We start from the raw sequence: 17,138 nt of genomic DNA on the forward strand, positions 1-17,138 counted from the left end.
TCCGACCTGGGATTCTTTAATGACGGAGATGTCCCTTCCTGAGGACTCAGCTGTCCCAACTGACCTCAGACCCCCGGCACCCAGCAGACGCACCAGGGTAGGGGCCAGGCCAGGGGCCACTGCAGCCTCGGCCACGCCATCCTGGCTCCTGGCTCTGCCCACCTGCACCATCTCGGTGAAGGAGATCGTCCCGTTGGCTGTGGTCACTGAGAAGGGCGGGGTTCGGACTGGAGGGAGCCCCTCAGCTGTCTCCCCTGTTAGGATGAAGGGCTGGTATCCAGTCACCTCGAAGGAGTATGCAACCAGGGCCGCGAAGGAGACCACCAGGGCGTTGCGAGCTAGGAGAGAAGGAGAGGTGCGTTCAGGACCCCGCTCCTGGCGAGCGTGGGGTAGCGCAGCTGCCTCCAGATTATTGGGGCAGACACCCCAGGGGCAGAAGAGGCCCCCGCTGGGCCACAGTCCTCACTCTGCACTCTGGGAAACATAGCACAGGCACAAGTGCTATGTGGCAGGGTGAACAGGTGGGATGGCAGAGCTGCACGCTGCAGACAGGTGCATATGCCACCTGCCACCAAGCTCCAGGTGACTGGACGTCGTGCACCCCGGCAAAGACTCTCTGAAATCAGGTGCCCAGGGCACATCCACCTCAAAGCACAAGGGAGGAAGAAGCCAGATGTATCCCCTTCCCCGAACAACAGAAACAATGGCCTCCAAAATGCGGGACAGCGGGCATGATGGCCACTAAGACACGGGACAGCGGGCATGACGGCCACAGGGAAACGAGGGAGGTGAGTCTGTCACTGCCCTGCTGGCTGCTTGCAGTTTCCCCGATGGTCCCCATGTGTATGGAGGGGACCCCTAGCAGAGCCCTGAGTTCGGGGGCAATGCTGGGAGGGAGTCTGAGGAGGCCTGCAGCTGGAGCTGACAGCAAGGTCACAGGAGCAGAGAGGGTGGCCGGAGACAGAGCTCAGAGATCTGCAGAGGTGCCCTCGGGTGTGCAGCAGAGAACTGGTCGAGGCAAAGTGGGGCGAAAAAGACCCAAATCCACAGTGGGGAAGAGGGTTACAAGGGACAATCCCAGGGACTCACACCAGAGTGAAAACCCCCATAATTCATGGAGTATCAGGGACTCCTGAGGGTTTTACCTCAGCAGTGGAGATTAGCCCAAGGCCTGGGGTTGGCAAATTTTTTCTGTAAAGGACTAAATACTAAAAACCTTCTGCTTTGTGGGCCATAAAGTCTCTGGTGCAACTACTCAAGTCTGTTATTACTGCATAAAAGTTGACATTGACAAAGTAAACGAATGGGAGTTACTTTCCAATAAAACTTTATTTACAAAATCAAGTGGTGGGCCAGATTAGGCTTGCCCTAGAATGAACACGGCTCTGGTCCAGCTCACAAAGCTTAAAAGTAAGATCCTGGCCGGGCGCAGTGGCTCAAGCCTGTAATCCCAACACTTTGGGAGGCCGAGACGGGCAGATCACGAGGTCAGGAGATCGAGACCATCCTGGCTAATACGGTGAAACCCCGTCTCTACTAACAAAATACAAAAAACTAGCCGGGCAAGGTGGCGGGCGCCTGTAGTCCCAGCTACTTGGGAGGCTGAGGCAGGAGAATGGTGTAAACCCGGGGGACGGAGCTTGCAGTGAGCTGAGATCCAGCCACTGCGCTCCAGCCTGGGCGACAGAACGAGACTCCGTCTCAAAAAAAAAAAAAAAAAGTAAGATCCTAAATGGATCAAACTGTTCTAAGAAACTTAACTGTATCCCAGAACAAAGCTCAAGAAGATTTATAGAATACAAAAATATCCAGCATGCAGTAACCTCAAACTCACAAAATCTAGCATCCATGCAAACAAAAATTACCAGGCATACAAAGAAGCAGGAAAATATGGCTGGCTGCAGTGGCCCATGCTTGTAATCCCAACACTTTGGGAGGCCAAGACAGGAGGATCGCTGAAGCCCAGGAGTTTGAGGACAGCCTCAGCAAATTAGTGAGACACTATCTCTACAAAAAATAAAAAATTAGTTGAGCACAGTGGCATATGCCTGTAGTCCCAGCTACTTGGGGGGCTGAGGTGGGATGATCACTTGAGCCTGGGAGGTTGAGGCTGCAGTGAACCATGATCATGCCACTGTACTCTAGCCCTGGTGACACAGTGAGACCCTGTCTCAAAAAATAAAAATAAAAAAAAGACCCATAAGTAACATAGTTAAAGATGACAGAATTAACTGGACATTAAAAGAGTAACTGTAACCAAATGTAATTTAATAGGACATTAAAAGAATTAAAATAGTTAATAGAACATTAAAAGAGTAACTGTAACCAAATTCCGCATACTTAAAAAAAAAAAAAACGAGAGGAAAGACTGCAACTGTTAAGTGAAGATGTACAAAATACATTTTAAAAGATTCAAATTGAGACTGGGCATGGTGGCTCACACCTGTAATCCCAGCAGTTTGGGAGGCCGAGGCAGGTGGATCACCTGAGGTCAGGAATTCGAGACCGGCCCAGCCAACAAGGTGAAGCTCTGTCTCTACTAAAGATACAAAAATTAGCCAGGTGTGGTGGCGGGTGCCTGTAATCCAGCTACTTGGGAGGCTGAGGCAGGAGAAACACTTGAACCCGGGAGGCAGAGGTTGCAGTGAGCCGAGATTGCGCCATTGCACTCCAGCCTGGGTGATAGAGTGAAACTCCATCTTAAAAAAAAAAAAAAAAAGGCCGGGCGCGGTGGCTCATGCCTGTAATCTAAACACTTTGGGAGACCGAGGCAGGCGGATCACGAGGTCAGGAGATCGAGACCATCCTGGCTAACATGGTGAAATCCCGTCTCTACTAAAACAATACAAAAAAATTAGCCAGGCGTGGTGGCGGGCGCCTGTAGTCCCAGCTACTCGGGAGGCTGAGGCAGGAGAATGGCGTGAACCTGGGAGGTGGAGCTTGCAGTGAGCCGAGATCGCGCCACTTGTACTCCAGCCCTGGGTGACAGAGCAAGACTCCATCTCAAAAAAAAAAAGAAAAGAAAGAAAGAAAGAAAAGAAAGAAAGAAAAGAAAAAGAAAAAAAAGATTCACATTGGATTTCTAGAAATGAAAACCACAGTGTCTGAGATGGAAGAAGCACTTGATACAATTAACAACAGTGGAGACATTACAGAAAAAAAAGACTAAAATGTAGCAGTAGAAACTATCCAACATGAAATACACAATGGGAAAGACTGAAAATCACAAGTGAGCTGTGGGAACAGCTTCGAGGTGCCTGAAATACAGGTATGGGCGTCTGCAAAAAATTCTGTGGAATCGTATCATAGGGGGACACTGCAAAGATTTCAAGAAAAGATGGGTGTATATTTTCCAAATGTGATGAAACTGCAAACCCACATATCTAAGAAGTTCAATGAATCCTAAGCATAAACACAGAAAAAAACAAACAAACAAAAAACACTACATCAAGCCACATTATGAAACTGCCTAAAACCAGTGATAAAGAATATTTTAAAAGCAGTGGAGAAAAAGGCTACATACAGAGGAACAAAAATAAGAATGAGAGCACACTCCTTGAAACGAAGTGGGCCAGAAGACAGCAGAATAGCATCTTTAAAGTCCTGAGGCCAGGCACAGTGGCTCACGCCTGTAATCCTAGCACTGTGGGAGGCCAAGGAAGGTGGATCACCTGAGGTCAGGAGTTCGAAACCAGCCTGGCCAACATGGTGAAACCCTGTCTCTGCTAAAAATACAAAAATTAGCCGGGCATGGTGGCATGTGCCTGTAATTCCATCTACTTAGGAGGCTGAGACAGGAAAATCGCTTGAACCCAGGAGGCAGAGAACGCAGTGAGCCAAGATCGTGCCACTGCACTCCAGCCTGGGTGACACAGAGAGACACTGTCTCAAAATAAAAAAATAAATAAATATTTTTTTTTAGAAAGTACTGAAAAAAAAAAAGTTGAGAATTATATCACCAGCAAAACTATCTTTGAAAAATGAGACAAAATAGACTTTCAGACACACAAACGTCAAAAGTTGAAAGAAGACCAGGAGTAGTGGCTCACACATGTAATTCCAACACTCTGGAAGCCAAGGTGGGAGGATCCCTTGAGCCCAGGAGTTAGAGACCAGCCTGGGCAATGTAGGAAGACACCATCTCTACAAAAAGTAAAAATAAAAAAGCATCCAGGCATGGTGATGCACACCTATAGTCCCAGCTACTCAGGAGACTGAGGCAGGAGGATTGCTTGAATCTAGGAGTCTAAGGCTGCAGTGAACTGTAATTGCGCCACTGCATTCCAGCCTGGGTGACAGAGAGAATCCGCTCTCAAGAAAGAAAAGAAAGAGAGAAAGAAAGAAAAGAAAGAAAAGAAAGAAAAGAAAGAAAAGAAAGAAAGAAAGAAAGAAAGAAAGAAAGAAAGAAAGAAAGAAAGAAAGAAAGAAAGAAAGAAAGAAAGAAAGAAAGAAAGAAAGAAAGAAAGAGCTGAAAGAATTAATCACCAACGGGCCTGCAACAGAAGAAAAACTAAAGTCCTTCAGGTAGAAGGAAAATGACACCAGATGGAAATTTGGATTTGTACAAAGGAATTAAGAGCACCAGAAACAGTTACTACGTGCATAAATATAAAAGACTTTGTTCCTGCAGGGAATGGTGGCTCACACCTGCAATCTCAGCACTTTGGTTGGCTGAGGCAGGAGCATCACTTGAGGCCTAGAATCTTTGACCAGCCTGAGCAACACAGCCCGTTTCTACAAAAAAATTTTAAAAATTAGCCACATGTGGTGACGCATGCCTGTAGACCAAGCTACTCAGGAGGCTGAGGCAGGAGGATGACTTGAGTCCAGGAGTTTGCAGCTTCAGTGATGGATCTTGGCTCACTGCAATCTCTGCCTCCCAGATTCAAGTGATTCTCCCACCTCAGCCTCCCCAGCAGCTGGGATTACAGTCATGCACCACCATGCCTGGCTAACTTTTTGTATTTTGGGTAGAGATGGGGTTTTGCCATGTTCCCCAGGCTGGTCTTGAACTCCTGAGCTCAGACAATCTGCCTCCCTCGGCCTCCCAAAGTGCTGGGATTACAGGTGTGAGCCACTGCGCCTGGCCTGCTATAAGGTTCTAATGTCACATGAAATTGAAGTTTAATGTATACTGTAGCAAGATAAAGATGTTTACCACAAACCTTAAAGCAGCCACTTAGAAACAAAAACTAAATACAGCAGTTACAGCTAATCAGCCAATAAAGGACATAAAATGGAATCATAAAAACTAATCAATAGAGGTAGAAGGAGGGGGAAAAGGGAACAAAGAACAAATGAGACAAACAGGAAACAGACAGCAATATGGTAGATCTAAAGTCAAACATACCAATAATGACATTAAATATAAATGGCATAACCTTCCAATTAAAAGGCAGAGATTATCAGATTAAAAACAAATCCCATCTATATGCTGCCTACAAAACATACCATTAAACACAAGAACACAAATCGATTAAATACGTTAAAAGTAAAAAGATAGGAGGCTGGGTGTGGTGGCCCAGCACTTTGGGAGGCCATGGCAGGTGGATCACTTGAGGCCAAGAATTTGAGACCAGGCTGGCCAACATGGCAAAACTTCATCGCTACTAAAAATACAAAAATTAGCTGGGCTTGGTGGTGCAAGCCTGTAATCCCAGCTACTTGGGAGGCTGAGGCACAAGAATTGCTTGAACCTGGGAGGTGGAAGTTGCAGTGAGCCCAGATCACACCATTGCACTCCAGCGTGGGCAACAGAGAGAGATTCTGTCTCAAAAAAAAAAAAAAAATGGGAGGCCGAGACGGGCGAATCATGAGGTCAGGAGATCGAGACCATCCTGGCTAACACGGTGAAACCCCGTCTCTACTAAAAAATACAAAAAGCTAGCCGGGCGAGGTGGCGGGCGCCTGTAGTCCCAGCTACTCGGGAGGCTGAGGCAGGAGAATGGCGTAAACCCAGGGGGCGGAGCTTGCAGTGAGCTGAGATCCGGCCACTGCGCTCCAGCCTGGGCGACAGAGCAAGACTCTGTCTCAAAAAAAAAAAAAGAATCAAAAGCTTTTTAAGTAGTTTCCCCAGAACAATGCTACACACGCTGGGAGAAAGGAGACGGCAGCCCTACACTGTAAATGTTTCTCAAGTTTCTGTACATTACGACGTTTTGACATCTTACAAGACTTTTCTGGCTGTGGAGAGACTGCCTTCAGGGTTAGGCAAGTCTTAAAGACAAAAGCAGCCCTAAGTATGTCTCTGATATGCCAGCTAACCCCTCTGGAGCCATCCTTCCTCCACCAGCCTGGCCTGCACCCCAGGAGGCAAGATTTTTCTGCCTTACGCCTGAAACCCACCAAAATTCCTCCAACTGCCAGTCCTAAGCTGGTCACCTTTCTTCACCTTGCCTTTATCGTGAAAACCTCAGTAAAGGCTGTGGCCTAAACCACAGCTTTGGCTTCTCCTCCTGGCCACCCTGGTGTCCTCTGACATGGCCCTACGTGGCATGCTGTGCCTCCTGTCTCTAGGACCTGGGAGTACAATAAACTGGTTTTCTTCCTGAGCCTTTCTCGGTCTCCCCTTGTGGCCGCACCTGACTCACCATCTCCTAAAGTAATACAAAACAAGTCTCTAAGAAACATGGGGTCTCTAAGCAGTTCCCAAACTTTGACTTCTTTTTTTTTTTTTTTTTGAGACGGAGTCTCGCTCTGTTGCCAGGCTAGAGTGCAGTGGTGCAATCTTGGCTCACTATAACCTCTGCCTCCCGGTTCAAGCGATTCTCCTGCCTCAACCTCCCGAGTAGCTGGGATCACAGGCACACGCCACCACATCCAGCTAATTTTTGTATTTTTAGTAGAGACGGGTTTCGCCATGTTGGCCAAGCTGGTTTCAAACTCCTGACCTCAGGTGATCTGCCTCCCTCAGCCTCCCAAAGTGCTGGGATTATAGGCGTGAGCCACCGTGCCCGGCTTCCAAACTCGGACTTCTAAGGGGATCCCATGAATCCCCTGGGCATGCGCTGAAGAATGCAGATTCTGATTCGGACACCTGGGGTGGGGCCTGAGATCCTGCCTTTCCAGTAAGCTCCCAGGAGATGCCTAGTGCCCAGGCTGCTGGGCCCAGGCCACACTCTGAGTCTCAAGGTTTAAGACAACAAAGCACAGGCCGGGAGCAGTGGCTTAGGCCTGTAATCTCAGCATTTTGGGAGGCCGAGGCGGGCAGATCACTTGAGGTCAGGAGTTTGAGACCAGCCTGGCCAACATAGTGAAACCCCGTCTCTACTAAAAATACAAAAATTAGCCTGGTAAGATGGTGGTGCACGCCTGCTGTCCCGGCTAATCACGAGGCTAAGGGGGGACAATCACTTGAAACCAGGAGGCAGGTTGCAGTGAGCCGAGATCACACCATTGCACTCCAGCCTGGGCAACAGAGTGAGACACCAGCTCCAAAATAATAATAATAATAATAAGATAACAAAGCGTTTTCACTATTTCACGGACAACTGAACTAAAGCTCAGGAACTTCGGAAGCTACTTTGCAAGTCTAAGCCCAGACCAGGCTGGGACTGGAAGCTGGACATCTCCACTCTAAACCCAGCATCCTCTGCACCCTACGAGGCTCTCAGTGTTCACTACGGCCTCAGGTGTGCTGAACAGGATCCAGGGAGAGACCACAGGGAACAGACCAGCCTGGGTAGGAGGAAGTGACTCAAGAACTAAGTCCAGCCACCCTCTCTCTCCTATGGCTGTTGGATTTTGCAGCCCCTCAACAGCAAGGCCAAGCTCGGGCTGTTCTGAGCTGAATCTGTCCCCTCAGCTCTGAGAAGGTTCGGAGTCACCTAGGCTTCCTGACTTTCCTGGGTGTCCCTTCCTCTCTGGGCCTCCCAGTGCTCAGCCAGGGGACCTGTGCCCATCTTGGATGCACTGAGAAGAGGCTCCCACCTCCCCTAGGGCGGTCCTTCACCTGCTGACAGCCCTGCTGCTCCTCCCACAATGCAGCCCTCACCACCCCTTTCTCAGAGGACCCTTGGTTATCTGTGGCTCAGCCTGCGGCCTCCCCCCCGAGGCTGAAGTTGGATCCCAGCAAGTTGCACAATTCAAACAGAGCCTGTTGGTCTCCGTAGAATTTGCTTTCTCTCCCCAGGACCGGCCAGTAGACTGGGTTTCTCCACCTCAGCACCACTGACATTTTGGGCCAGATCACTGTTTGCTGTGGAAGCCTGTGTACCGTCAGAGGTTTAGTGGCATTCCTGGCCTCTCCTCACTAGTTGCCAGCAACTGCCTTGCCCGGTGGTATCCACCAAAAATGTTTCCCAACATTGCCAAATGTCACCAGGGGGCAAAACTGCTTCAGGGTGAGAACTACCAGAGCCGGCCAGTTCTCAGCTCTGGCTGTGCGTCAGTTTTCAGCTCTGGCTGCATCAGAACCCACCGAGTTTGGTTCGGAGTTTTAAATGTCCCAGAGTTTGGGTCGGGGCAGTGGCTCATGCCTGTAATCCCAGCACTTTGGGAGGCCGAGGTGGGCAGATCACTTCAGCTCGGGAGTTTGAGACCAGCGTGGTCAACATGGTAAAACCCTGTCTCTACTAAAAATACAAACATCAGTTGGGCGTGGTGGCATGCGCCTGTAATCCCAGCTACTCAGGAGGCTGAGGCAGGAGAATCACATGAACCTGGGAGGTGGAGGTTGCAGTGAGCCAACATCACACCATTGTACTCCAGCCTGGGCGACAGAGCGAAACTCCGTCTCAATCAACCAACCAATCAATCACATGTCCCAGAGTTTGGTGTGGTGTTTTATATGTCCCAATGCTCAAGTTACACCCAGACCAATGACATGAGACTCTCTGGGAGCGGGACTCAGGACTCCCCAAGTGACCCCAACCTGCAGCCAAGGTTGCATACGAGGTCAGCCAGAGGTCCCTCACCTGTTGTAGCAGACCAGACCAGCCCGTGGCTGAGCCGCACACCAAGGGGCATCTCGGGGTGGATGGGAGGCACGTGGTCCCGCATCAGCTTCAGCACCAGCAGCAGCAGCATGCAGACCAGTCCCAGGATGGCATCACCTACCCTGTGGACAGGCAGAGGACTGGTCACCACCCAGCTTGGCCCAGGCCTCCTGTTGACTCCAGCGTCCTGCTGCTGCTTAAGCTGGGAGGCGCCAAGAAGCTCCCAGGAGAGGCCCAATGCCCAGGCTGGCCCCAGACGACAGCGAGTTTCAAGGCTTAAGGAAATAAATCATTTTCAATATTTTCGCTGTTTCACAGACACTTAACTAAAGCTCAGGAACCTTAGCAAGCTACTCTGCAAGACTAAGCACAGGCTAGGCCGAGATGTTTTCTCCTAAGCCATATACATCCCTGTTCTACTTCAAAATTCAATTTAAAATTCAGGGTACACAGGATTGTGCAGGACGGGCAGTGGAGAGGCCTGGGTCATGATGGCGGTGGGGCGACGTGCTCACATTTTCACTCCCGTAGCTCTCTGGGACTCAAGTCTGTGGCACAGGATCTGCTGAGTGACCACAAGGAACGGGACCAGCCTGAGCACTCTCTGCAGGTGGCTCTAGAACAAGTCTGCCAAACCCACAGCCTGTGAGCCATGCGCAGCCTGGGAGAGTTTTGAATGAGGCCCAACACAAATTTGTAAACTTTCTTAAAACATGATGAGTTCTTCAGGTGATTTTTTTTTCTAGCTTATCAGCTATCGTTAGCGTATTTTATCTATAGCCCAAGACAATTCTTCCTGTGTGGCCCAGGGAAGCCAAAAGATTGGACAACCTGCTCTAGACATTCTAGAAGGCTTAGGACTAAACAGTCAGTAAGGCCCCTTTTACCTCTGACAGTCCGTGATGTTCTCTAACTGGTCAGGCTCCATAATCACTGCTCCCCCATCAGGCCAACCCCGGCCCACTGGTGCCTCTGAAGGGTAAGGAACCCACTGGCTTCCAGATGGGTTCAGCCGCTGGGAAGCTTTGGCAGCAGATCAGAGGGGAGCGGAAGATGGTCCAGGATCACCCCCACTCCCTCCAGGCCACAGCACTGGGCAGCCATCTCTACAGCTCCCCCAGATCACTTCCTCCTCCAGTCCCTTCCAGCCAGAGAGGTAGAGAGGTATCCTGCCTTCCTGCTGGATGGTCTGGCAGGGAGGTACCCCTCATCAGATAGTTTTTTTTTTTTTTTGGAGATGGAGTCTCGCTCTATCACCCGGGCTGGAGTACAGTAGTGGGATCTCAGCTCACTGCAACCTCCACCTCCTGGGTTCAAGCAATCCTCCTGCCTCAGCCTCCCGAGTAGCTGGGACTACAGGCAAGCACCACCACACTCAACTAATTTTTGTATTTTTAGTAGAGATGGAGTTTCACCATGTTGACCAGGCTGGTCTTAAACTCCTGACCTAAGGTGATCTGCCCGCCTAGGCTTCCCAAAGTGCTGGGATTACAGGCGTGAGCCACCATGCCCGGCCATCAGAGGTTCTTTAAACCACCTGAGGGAAGTGCTTGGGTCTCCTCATCTCTCATCACAGCCTCACCTGCCGTCCCTGCGGCACTGCATTCTGTCTGTGTTAGCTGCCCCATGCCGTGTTCTCTTCCTTCACAAATCACAACCCAGGAGAGACACACTGCCTTCTTTTTCTTTACCCAGTCTCTTCCCATTCCTGTTCCCCAGGAAAACTTTCTGGAGAGAGAAACACTGCCCTGCCCTGGCTCCCCAGAGCAGAGCTTCTCGAATTCTCCCCTGCGCACAGACCACAGGCCTCCTATTAAAACACTGGCTCTGATAGGGCAGGTCTGGAAAGGGCTGAGAGTCTCATTTCTTGACAGCTTGCAAGTGCTGCTGAGGGGTTGCCCTGGGGACCCCTGTCTGAGCAGCCACCAGGTGTGGAAAATGAGGTGGGGGCTGGCAGAGGAGGTGTGGGAGGAGGAGCTTCCTTATAGGAGGGAGGAACAAAGCCCGGGGTACCTGGTCTCTGGGATCCTGAGGAAGGTGTGGTACACCTGCAGGAAGAACTGCCTGGGGATGTTCTGTAGTCCCAGCAGGTTCTGTCCAAACACAGAGATGCTGATCAGAGGCCCTGCCCCCAAACCAAGGCCATCTGTCCACAGCTCCCCGCCCACCTGCCCCCCGGGGCTGAGGCAGTGTCCCCTGCCCCACAACCCCCATCCCAGACCCTCATTTCCGGGGCCCATCTTAGGGGCTCAGGGGCCCATCGGCCCACTCCCAGCGCCCCCTAGGGCAGGAGATCAAAGCTACCCTTGGGGGAGACAGTACTTCACAATTACTGGGTCAGTGATATGTTTCTCTAAATTACTTTTCTCATAAAAAACAGTGTAGGTCACCCCATAGCAAGGAGCCGGGTTCTACAGCTCGATGGCCAGGGGCCATGGGCTGCCCAGCCCCGCCCCCCATTGGCTCGAGGCAGCTCGGTGGCCAGGCCCCCTGCAATGTAGACCCTTGCTGCCACTGGCTTGAGAATGCCTCCGTCACTAGGTGCCCCGCCACCCCCCAGCCCTGCTGCTGCGGAATCTTCCCGGCACGCAGATGTGGAGGGCTCCGAGAGGCTTTGAGAAGCTGGGCTGGGGAATCCTCAGCCAGGTAGGAATCTCCCATGATGCCAGCTCTCAGGGATCCTGGGCAGGGGAAGGCACTCCATCCTGTGTTCCAGTTTCGTTTTTTTTCTTTGGGGGGGGGGCGGGGGTGGGTCTTGCTTGCTCTATGGACCAGGCTGGATTTGAACTCCTGGGCTCCGGTGATCCTCCCACCTCGGCCTCCCACGTAGCTGGGATCTACAGTGCAGGCACAGCTTGTGCTTTAGTTCTTGACGTCGCCTGAGACTCGACAGGAGTCAGAGGGGAAAGTCGAGGCCCAGGCTCGCAGGGCCACAGGCTCAAGGACCCTGCCCTAAAACGGCTGCGCACGGAGTGGGTGGGGTTAGGACATCCTGGTGGGCGGGCGGACTCTGGGACTGCTGGGATAGGGGCTTCTGTCCTGAGCATGTCAGGGGGAGCCCTCCCCCTGGATGGCTTCAGAGTCCCTAGGCAGGGCTAGAGTTGCCAAGTATGAAGGCAGGTACAAGGCACTCTCCACTCTCACTGCGATCCTAAAAAGAACATTCTTGATACCAAAAACGATGTTTCCAGAATAAAGAGCCAACCATGCCCTGAAACAGCATTTCCCAAGCTAACCCTGAGAGAGGTGTGTAGATAACGTAACATACAAATCAGACTCACCCACACCTAAGCTGGTCCCTCCTCTCTAAAATGGAAATAATGACACACCCACCTCCCAGGGGTGTGCTGAGAATCACACACGGAGTCTTGCCCAGTGCCTCGCACGTAGCAAGAGTGCAAAAAGTGTCTATTGACACACACACTCTCACATATGCACACTCTCTCACACATTCACACACTCACATACTTTCACACTCACACACACCCTCTCACATACACTCTCACACTCACACAGACACACACACTCACACACTTTCACACACACTCACACACACTCACACTCATCACACTCACACACACTCACACTCATCTCACACACACACACACTCTCACACACTCATCACACACTGATCCCACACTCACACACACACTCACATTCACACACTCACACACACACACTCACACTCATCACACACTCTCACACACTCACACTCTCACACTCTCACACACACTCTCACACTCACACACACTCTCACACACACACACTCACACACACTCACACACTCACACACACACACTCTCACACACATTCTCCTGTCCTTGGTCTTCTCATGGTCCCTCCATCAGGGAAGACGGTCTCAGGCTAGCCTGGAGCAGAGCCTGGCAATGACACACGGTCAGGAGGCAGCATGTGACCCTAGTCTGTCATGAGGGCCACACAGCCTCATCCATGGAATTGGGCTTACTTCACACACACCCAACTGAGCACCCCCCTACTGCAGCAGCCCAGTGCTGGGCGGCCATGGCTGGGAGAAGGACAGTTCCTGCCCTCAAGGAACTTACAACCCAGCAAAAACAGAATAAATGACACCCTCAGCTGATGACTGACTTCAGAGCTTCTTATAGATGTTTTAAAAGGAAATATAAAATGCATGGCATTTAAGAAATATTAAACAGAAACCAGGGGGAAAAAAGGCACAGATGAAACCATCTAGCTAAATTAGCATGGGGAAGTAATTTGCTTGTAGAAATTCTAGCAGCGTGCTCGTGACTGGTGGGGCCTGCTGGATGTGCCCAGTGCAGGGAGAACAGAGCCACGTCACAGAGCCAGCCAAGCACACTGGAACAGAAACTCGGGCAAGAGCAGGGAGATGGAATTACCGGCCCCCAAGTTACCCGCTATAAAATCCAACCATCACACAACATCCCTCCCAGGAAGGTCATTTATTAACAGGGGACCCGTGAGAGCACCGCGTGCTTCTTAACCCACGGAGGACAACCTGAAACAGCAAGACATCCACTGGCCACAGGAGTCAGGACCAGCCTCGGTCCTGCTTCCGCTATCCCTGAGCCAACAAGCAGCAGCCGAAGAGCAGTGTCCTGGGTGGGCACTGTCCCTACCTTGATCTGTCCAAAGCCGATGGTGACTGTAGCAGCAGAGGTGAAGCCGTTGATGACGGGGCAGGAAATGAAGTCCAGCAGGAACCCTGGCCGGCCAAGAGGGAACACCAAGCTGGTCCCAGCCCCACCCAGTCCCAGAGGATGAGGGGAGATGTGAGCTGGGGACACTGAGCTGGTCCCAGCTCCACCCAGTCCCAGAGGATGAGGGGAGATGTGAGCTGGGGGAGGCGGCACGGGTGGGATCGGAGAGCAGATACTGCAGCTAAGGACTGGGGGTAACACACCCTGCTTGGCTGTTCTTGGAGAGCAGAAAAGGGAAACTGGGGTCTGAGGCCACAGGCACTTATTCAAAGTGTCCTGGTCTCTAAGCAGAAAAGAGTAGACTAAAGGCCAAGCGTCCTACCCCCTCTACCACCCACCCACCTACACATCAAAACACACACCCACACCCCCACCACATGCACACATACATACCCACACCCCCACGACACACACACACACACATACCCACACCCCCACGACACACACACACACCCACACCCCCACGACACACACACACACCCACACCCCCACGACACACATACACATACCCACACCCCCACGACACACACACACATACCCACAACCCCATGACACACACATACATACCCACACCCCCACGACACACACACCCACACCCCCACCACATGCACACATACATACCCACACCCCCACGACACACACACATACATACCCACACCCCCACGACACACATACACCCACACCCCGACACACACACATACCCACACCCCCACGACACACACACCCACACCCCCACGACACACACACATACATACCCACACCCCCATGACACACACATACATACCCACACCCCCACGACACACACACCCACACCCCCACCACATGCACACATACATACCCACACCCCCACGACACACACACATACATACCCACACCCCCACGACACACATACACCCACACCCCGACACACACACATACATACCCACACCCCCACGACACACACACCCACACCCCCACGACACACACACATACATACCCACACCCCCATGACACACACATACATACCCACACCCCCACGACACACACATACACACCCACACCCCCATGACGCACACACACCCCCACACCCCCACGACACACACGGGGATAGACCTTGAAATGCAAACAAGGAAATGCTGAGGTCAAGGGCATTCCCTTGACAAGAAGGTAGAGCCTCACCCAAATGCAGGACCCCCATGGCCAGCTGGATGCAGCCAGACAGGAAGGCCAGCAGCACAGCATAGGCAGGCTCGTGGAAGGTGTAGAAGGAGACCAGGAGGGACATAATGGCAGTGGGTCCCAGAGTCACATCCCGGGAGGTGCCCAGGAAGAAATACACGAAGCAGCCCATGAAGGCAGAGTAGAGGCCATACTGTGGGGAGAGACGGCGGTGAGCACTCATAAGGCCAAGGCCTGTCCACCAGGTCCCTAGTGTGTGTGTCCAAGCACGGGATCTGTGGGTGTCAGCTGTGTCCCGGGCACCCAAGCACGCACAGGTGAGAGGTGCACCACCCTGCCCTGTGGGTGGACCTGCAGTGATCAGGAGGCCACTTCTTTAGCAGCACCCAACTGGGGGCTCAGGGTGCAGACAGCAAGGCAGAGGGGTTGGTGCAGGCCCGTGTGCTGTGTCCAAGTCTGAGGAAACATTTTTTTTTTTTCCTGAGACAGAGTCTTGCTCTGTCACCCAGGTTGGAGTGCAGTGGCACGATCTCGGCTCACCGCAACCTCCGCCTCCCGGTTTCAAGCAATTCTCCTGCCTCAGCCTTCCCAGTAGCTGGGATTACAGGTGCCCGCCACTGTGCCTGGCTAATTTTTGTATTTTTAGTGGAGACAGGGTTTCACCATTTTGGTCAGGCTGGTCTTGAACTCCTGAGGCCTCCATGAGTCATCTCACCGGCCTCTTCATAACCAGTTCAGTGTCTGTGTGTGCCAAACAGGCATAGGAGCCTGGATCAGCCCAGAGACAGTCACGCGTCACACACACTGTAAACCAAAGGTTCCCTGGGGCCCAGGGGCTGGAAACCTGGAATCTCTGCTGGTGTCTGGGATTGATACTGTGTATTCTGCACTGCTTCTGAGATGTGGCTGGCAGCAGGGTCAGACACCTCACCTGGGGTGGGAGTCCAGCCACTTCAGCATAGGCCAGTGCCTGGGGAATGGCAGTGAGGCCAACTGAGAGACCAGCGATGAAATCCATCTTCAGCCACTGCAGGGAGTAGCTCGGCAGCCACGCCAGGATGGGTAGTCTCCTCTGCACGGCCGCAGGGCAGCAGCAGCAGGCGTTGGAGGCCATCCTGGGGCCGGAGGACCTGCCCTGACCCAGAGCCGTCACCCAAGAAGGCATCTCTACGGTAGGGCTGGGGGGTGCAGGTGACAGAGACCAGCAGTGAGAGCGTGGCCTTTAAAGAACCCGGCAACACTGGTCAGGGGCGGTGGGTGTCAGGAGGGGTCACTATGGGTCTCCCCTTCCCAGGGGGACTGAACCAGAGGGCTCTGAGAGGAAGCCAACAACGTGCACAAGAAGGGGACTGGGCCAAGACTGGAGGGCGCACCCCGTCCCTCATCACTCTCTCTCCCTGAATCCCCCCCGTGCAAATCCTGGGTGCCTTCTGTCCCTTCATTCTCAACTCTCCCAGGTAAGAAACCGATAAGTGATTTCTTATTGAGAAGTCTGAAGACTAATTAATTAAGCTCAATACTTCTGGCCCCTGGAGAACCGGCTTCCTTCGCCTTTTTCCCCTCTCCCCAGGGAATTTAATGGGGAGAGAAGCAGGGCCCGCGGGCGCACCCTACGCTGGTGGGGGTGCGGGTGACAGCCGGGAGATGCGGAGGGGTTCCGGAGGGGTTCCGAGGTTTTCCAACCGCGCACCAAGACGGGCTCCACCCACTACGGTGGACTGCGGCGCTCGTGGGGGGCTGGGGGCGACCTCCGCTCCTGAGGCCAGGCCTCGCTCAGCCCCCACCTGTGGCTTTCACAGTCCTGGAGTTCTAGTTGCTCCTGGGAGGACATGAGAGGCGCCCGGTTAATTCCGGTGCGCAGCATCTTCCAGGACCCCGGCGCCCGCGCACAGAGCTGCCACCCCCACCCCGCCACGCCCCCGGCCGCTCCGGGCAAAATCCACTGCCCGGCCCCCGGCCCCGCCCACGAGGCCGCTGGCTCCGGATCCTGGGGTCTCCGGAGGGGACCCCGCGCCACCTGGCCGTCCGCGGTCCCTTGGCCCCGAGCAAGGCCGAGGGCCGCGGCGACCCGGGTGGGGACGCGGCGGGGGAGTGGTCCCCACGGGAGGCCCCCGCACTTTCGGACTCTGCGCTGGCCCCCGCGTCGGCTGCCCCGGGCGACCCCGGCCACTGTCCGCACCCCCCGCCCCTGGTCCCCGCTCGCCGCCCTTGCGGGCCACGGACTCACCCACTTGGCGTTGCAGCTCGGGGTCTGCTGGCGCCGCCGCAGCCGGGTCCGCAGGAATCGCCCGGGACAGGCCCGGGCGGGGTCTGGCGCGCACGTGACCGGGGGCGGGGCGGG

At 53.1% G+C, this 17,138-nt stretch overlaps 1 protein-coding gene across 3 annotated transcripts in view; it reads right to left on the minus strand.

Moving 5' to 3' along the window:
- SLC26A11 (solute carrier family 26 member 11) overlaps nt 1–17,120 on the minus strand; it is a 31,947-nt gene extending 14,827 nt beyond the window's left edge. Inside the window, exons 1-8 of one of the 3 annotated variants that reach the window (XM_030923007.1) lie at nt 17,025–17,120; nt 16,407–16,616; nt 15,729–15,975; nt 14,798–14,990; nt 13,559–13,644; nt 10,950–11,029; nt 8,916–9,058; nt 163–338 (exon numbers count right to left, since the gene is read on the minus strand). In XM_030923007.1, coding sequence (XP_030778867.1) covers nt 163–338; nt 8,916–9,058; nt 10,950–11,029; nt 13,559–13,644; nt 14,798–14,990; nt 15,729–15,962 — 912 coding nt within the window. In that variant the 5' untranslated portion in view covers nt 15,963–15,975; nt 16,407–16,616; nt 17,025–17,120. The remainder of the gene's footprint in view (nt 1–162; nt 339–8,915; nt 9,059–10,949; nt 11,030–13,558; nt 13,645–14,797; nt 14,991–15,728; nt 15,976–16,406; nt 16,617–17,024) is intronic. The other 2 variants (XM_030923008.1, XM_030923009.1) reach the window with 2 other exon arrangements.
- Between the last annotated feature and the right edge of the window lie 18 nt (nt 17,121–17,138).

The sequence above is a fragment of the Rhinopithecus roxellana genome, chromosome 19, assembly GCF_007565055.1.
Source record: "Rhinopithecus roxellana isolate Shanxi Qingling chromosome 19, ASM756505v1, whole genome shotgun sequence".
Lineage (NCBI taxonomy): Eukaryota > Metazoa > Chordata > Mammalia > Primates > Cercopithecidae > Rhinopithecus > Rhinopithecus roxellana.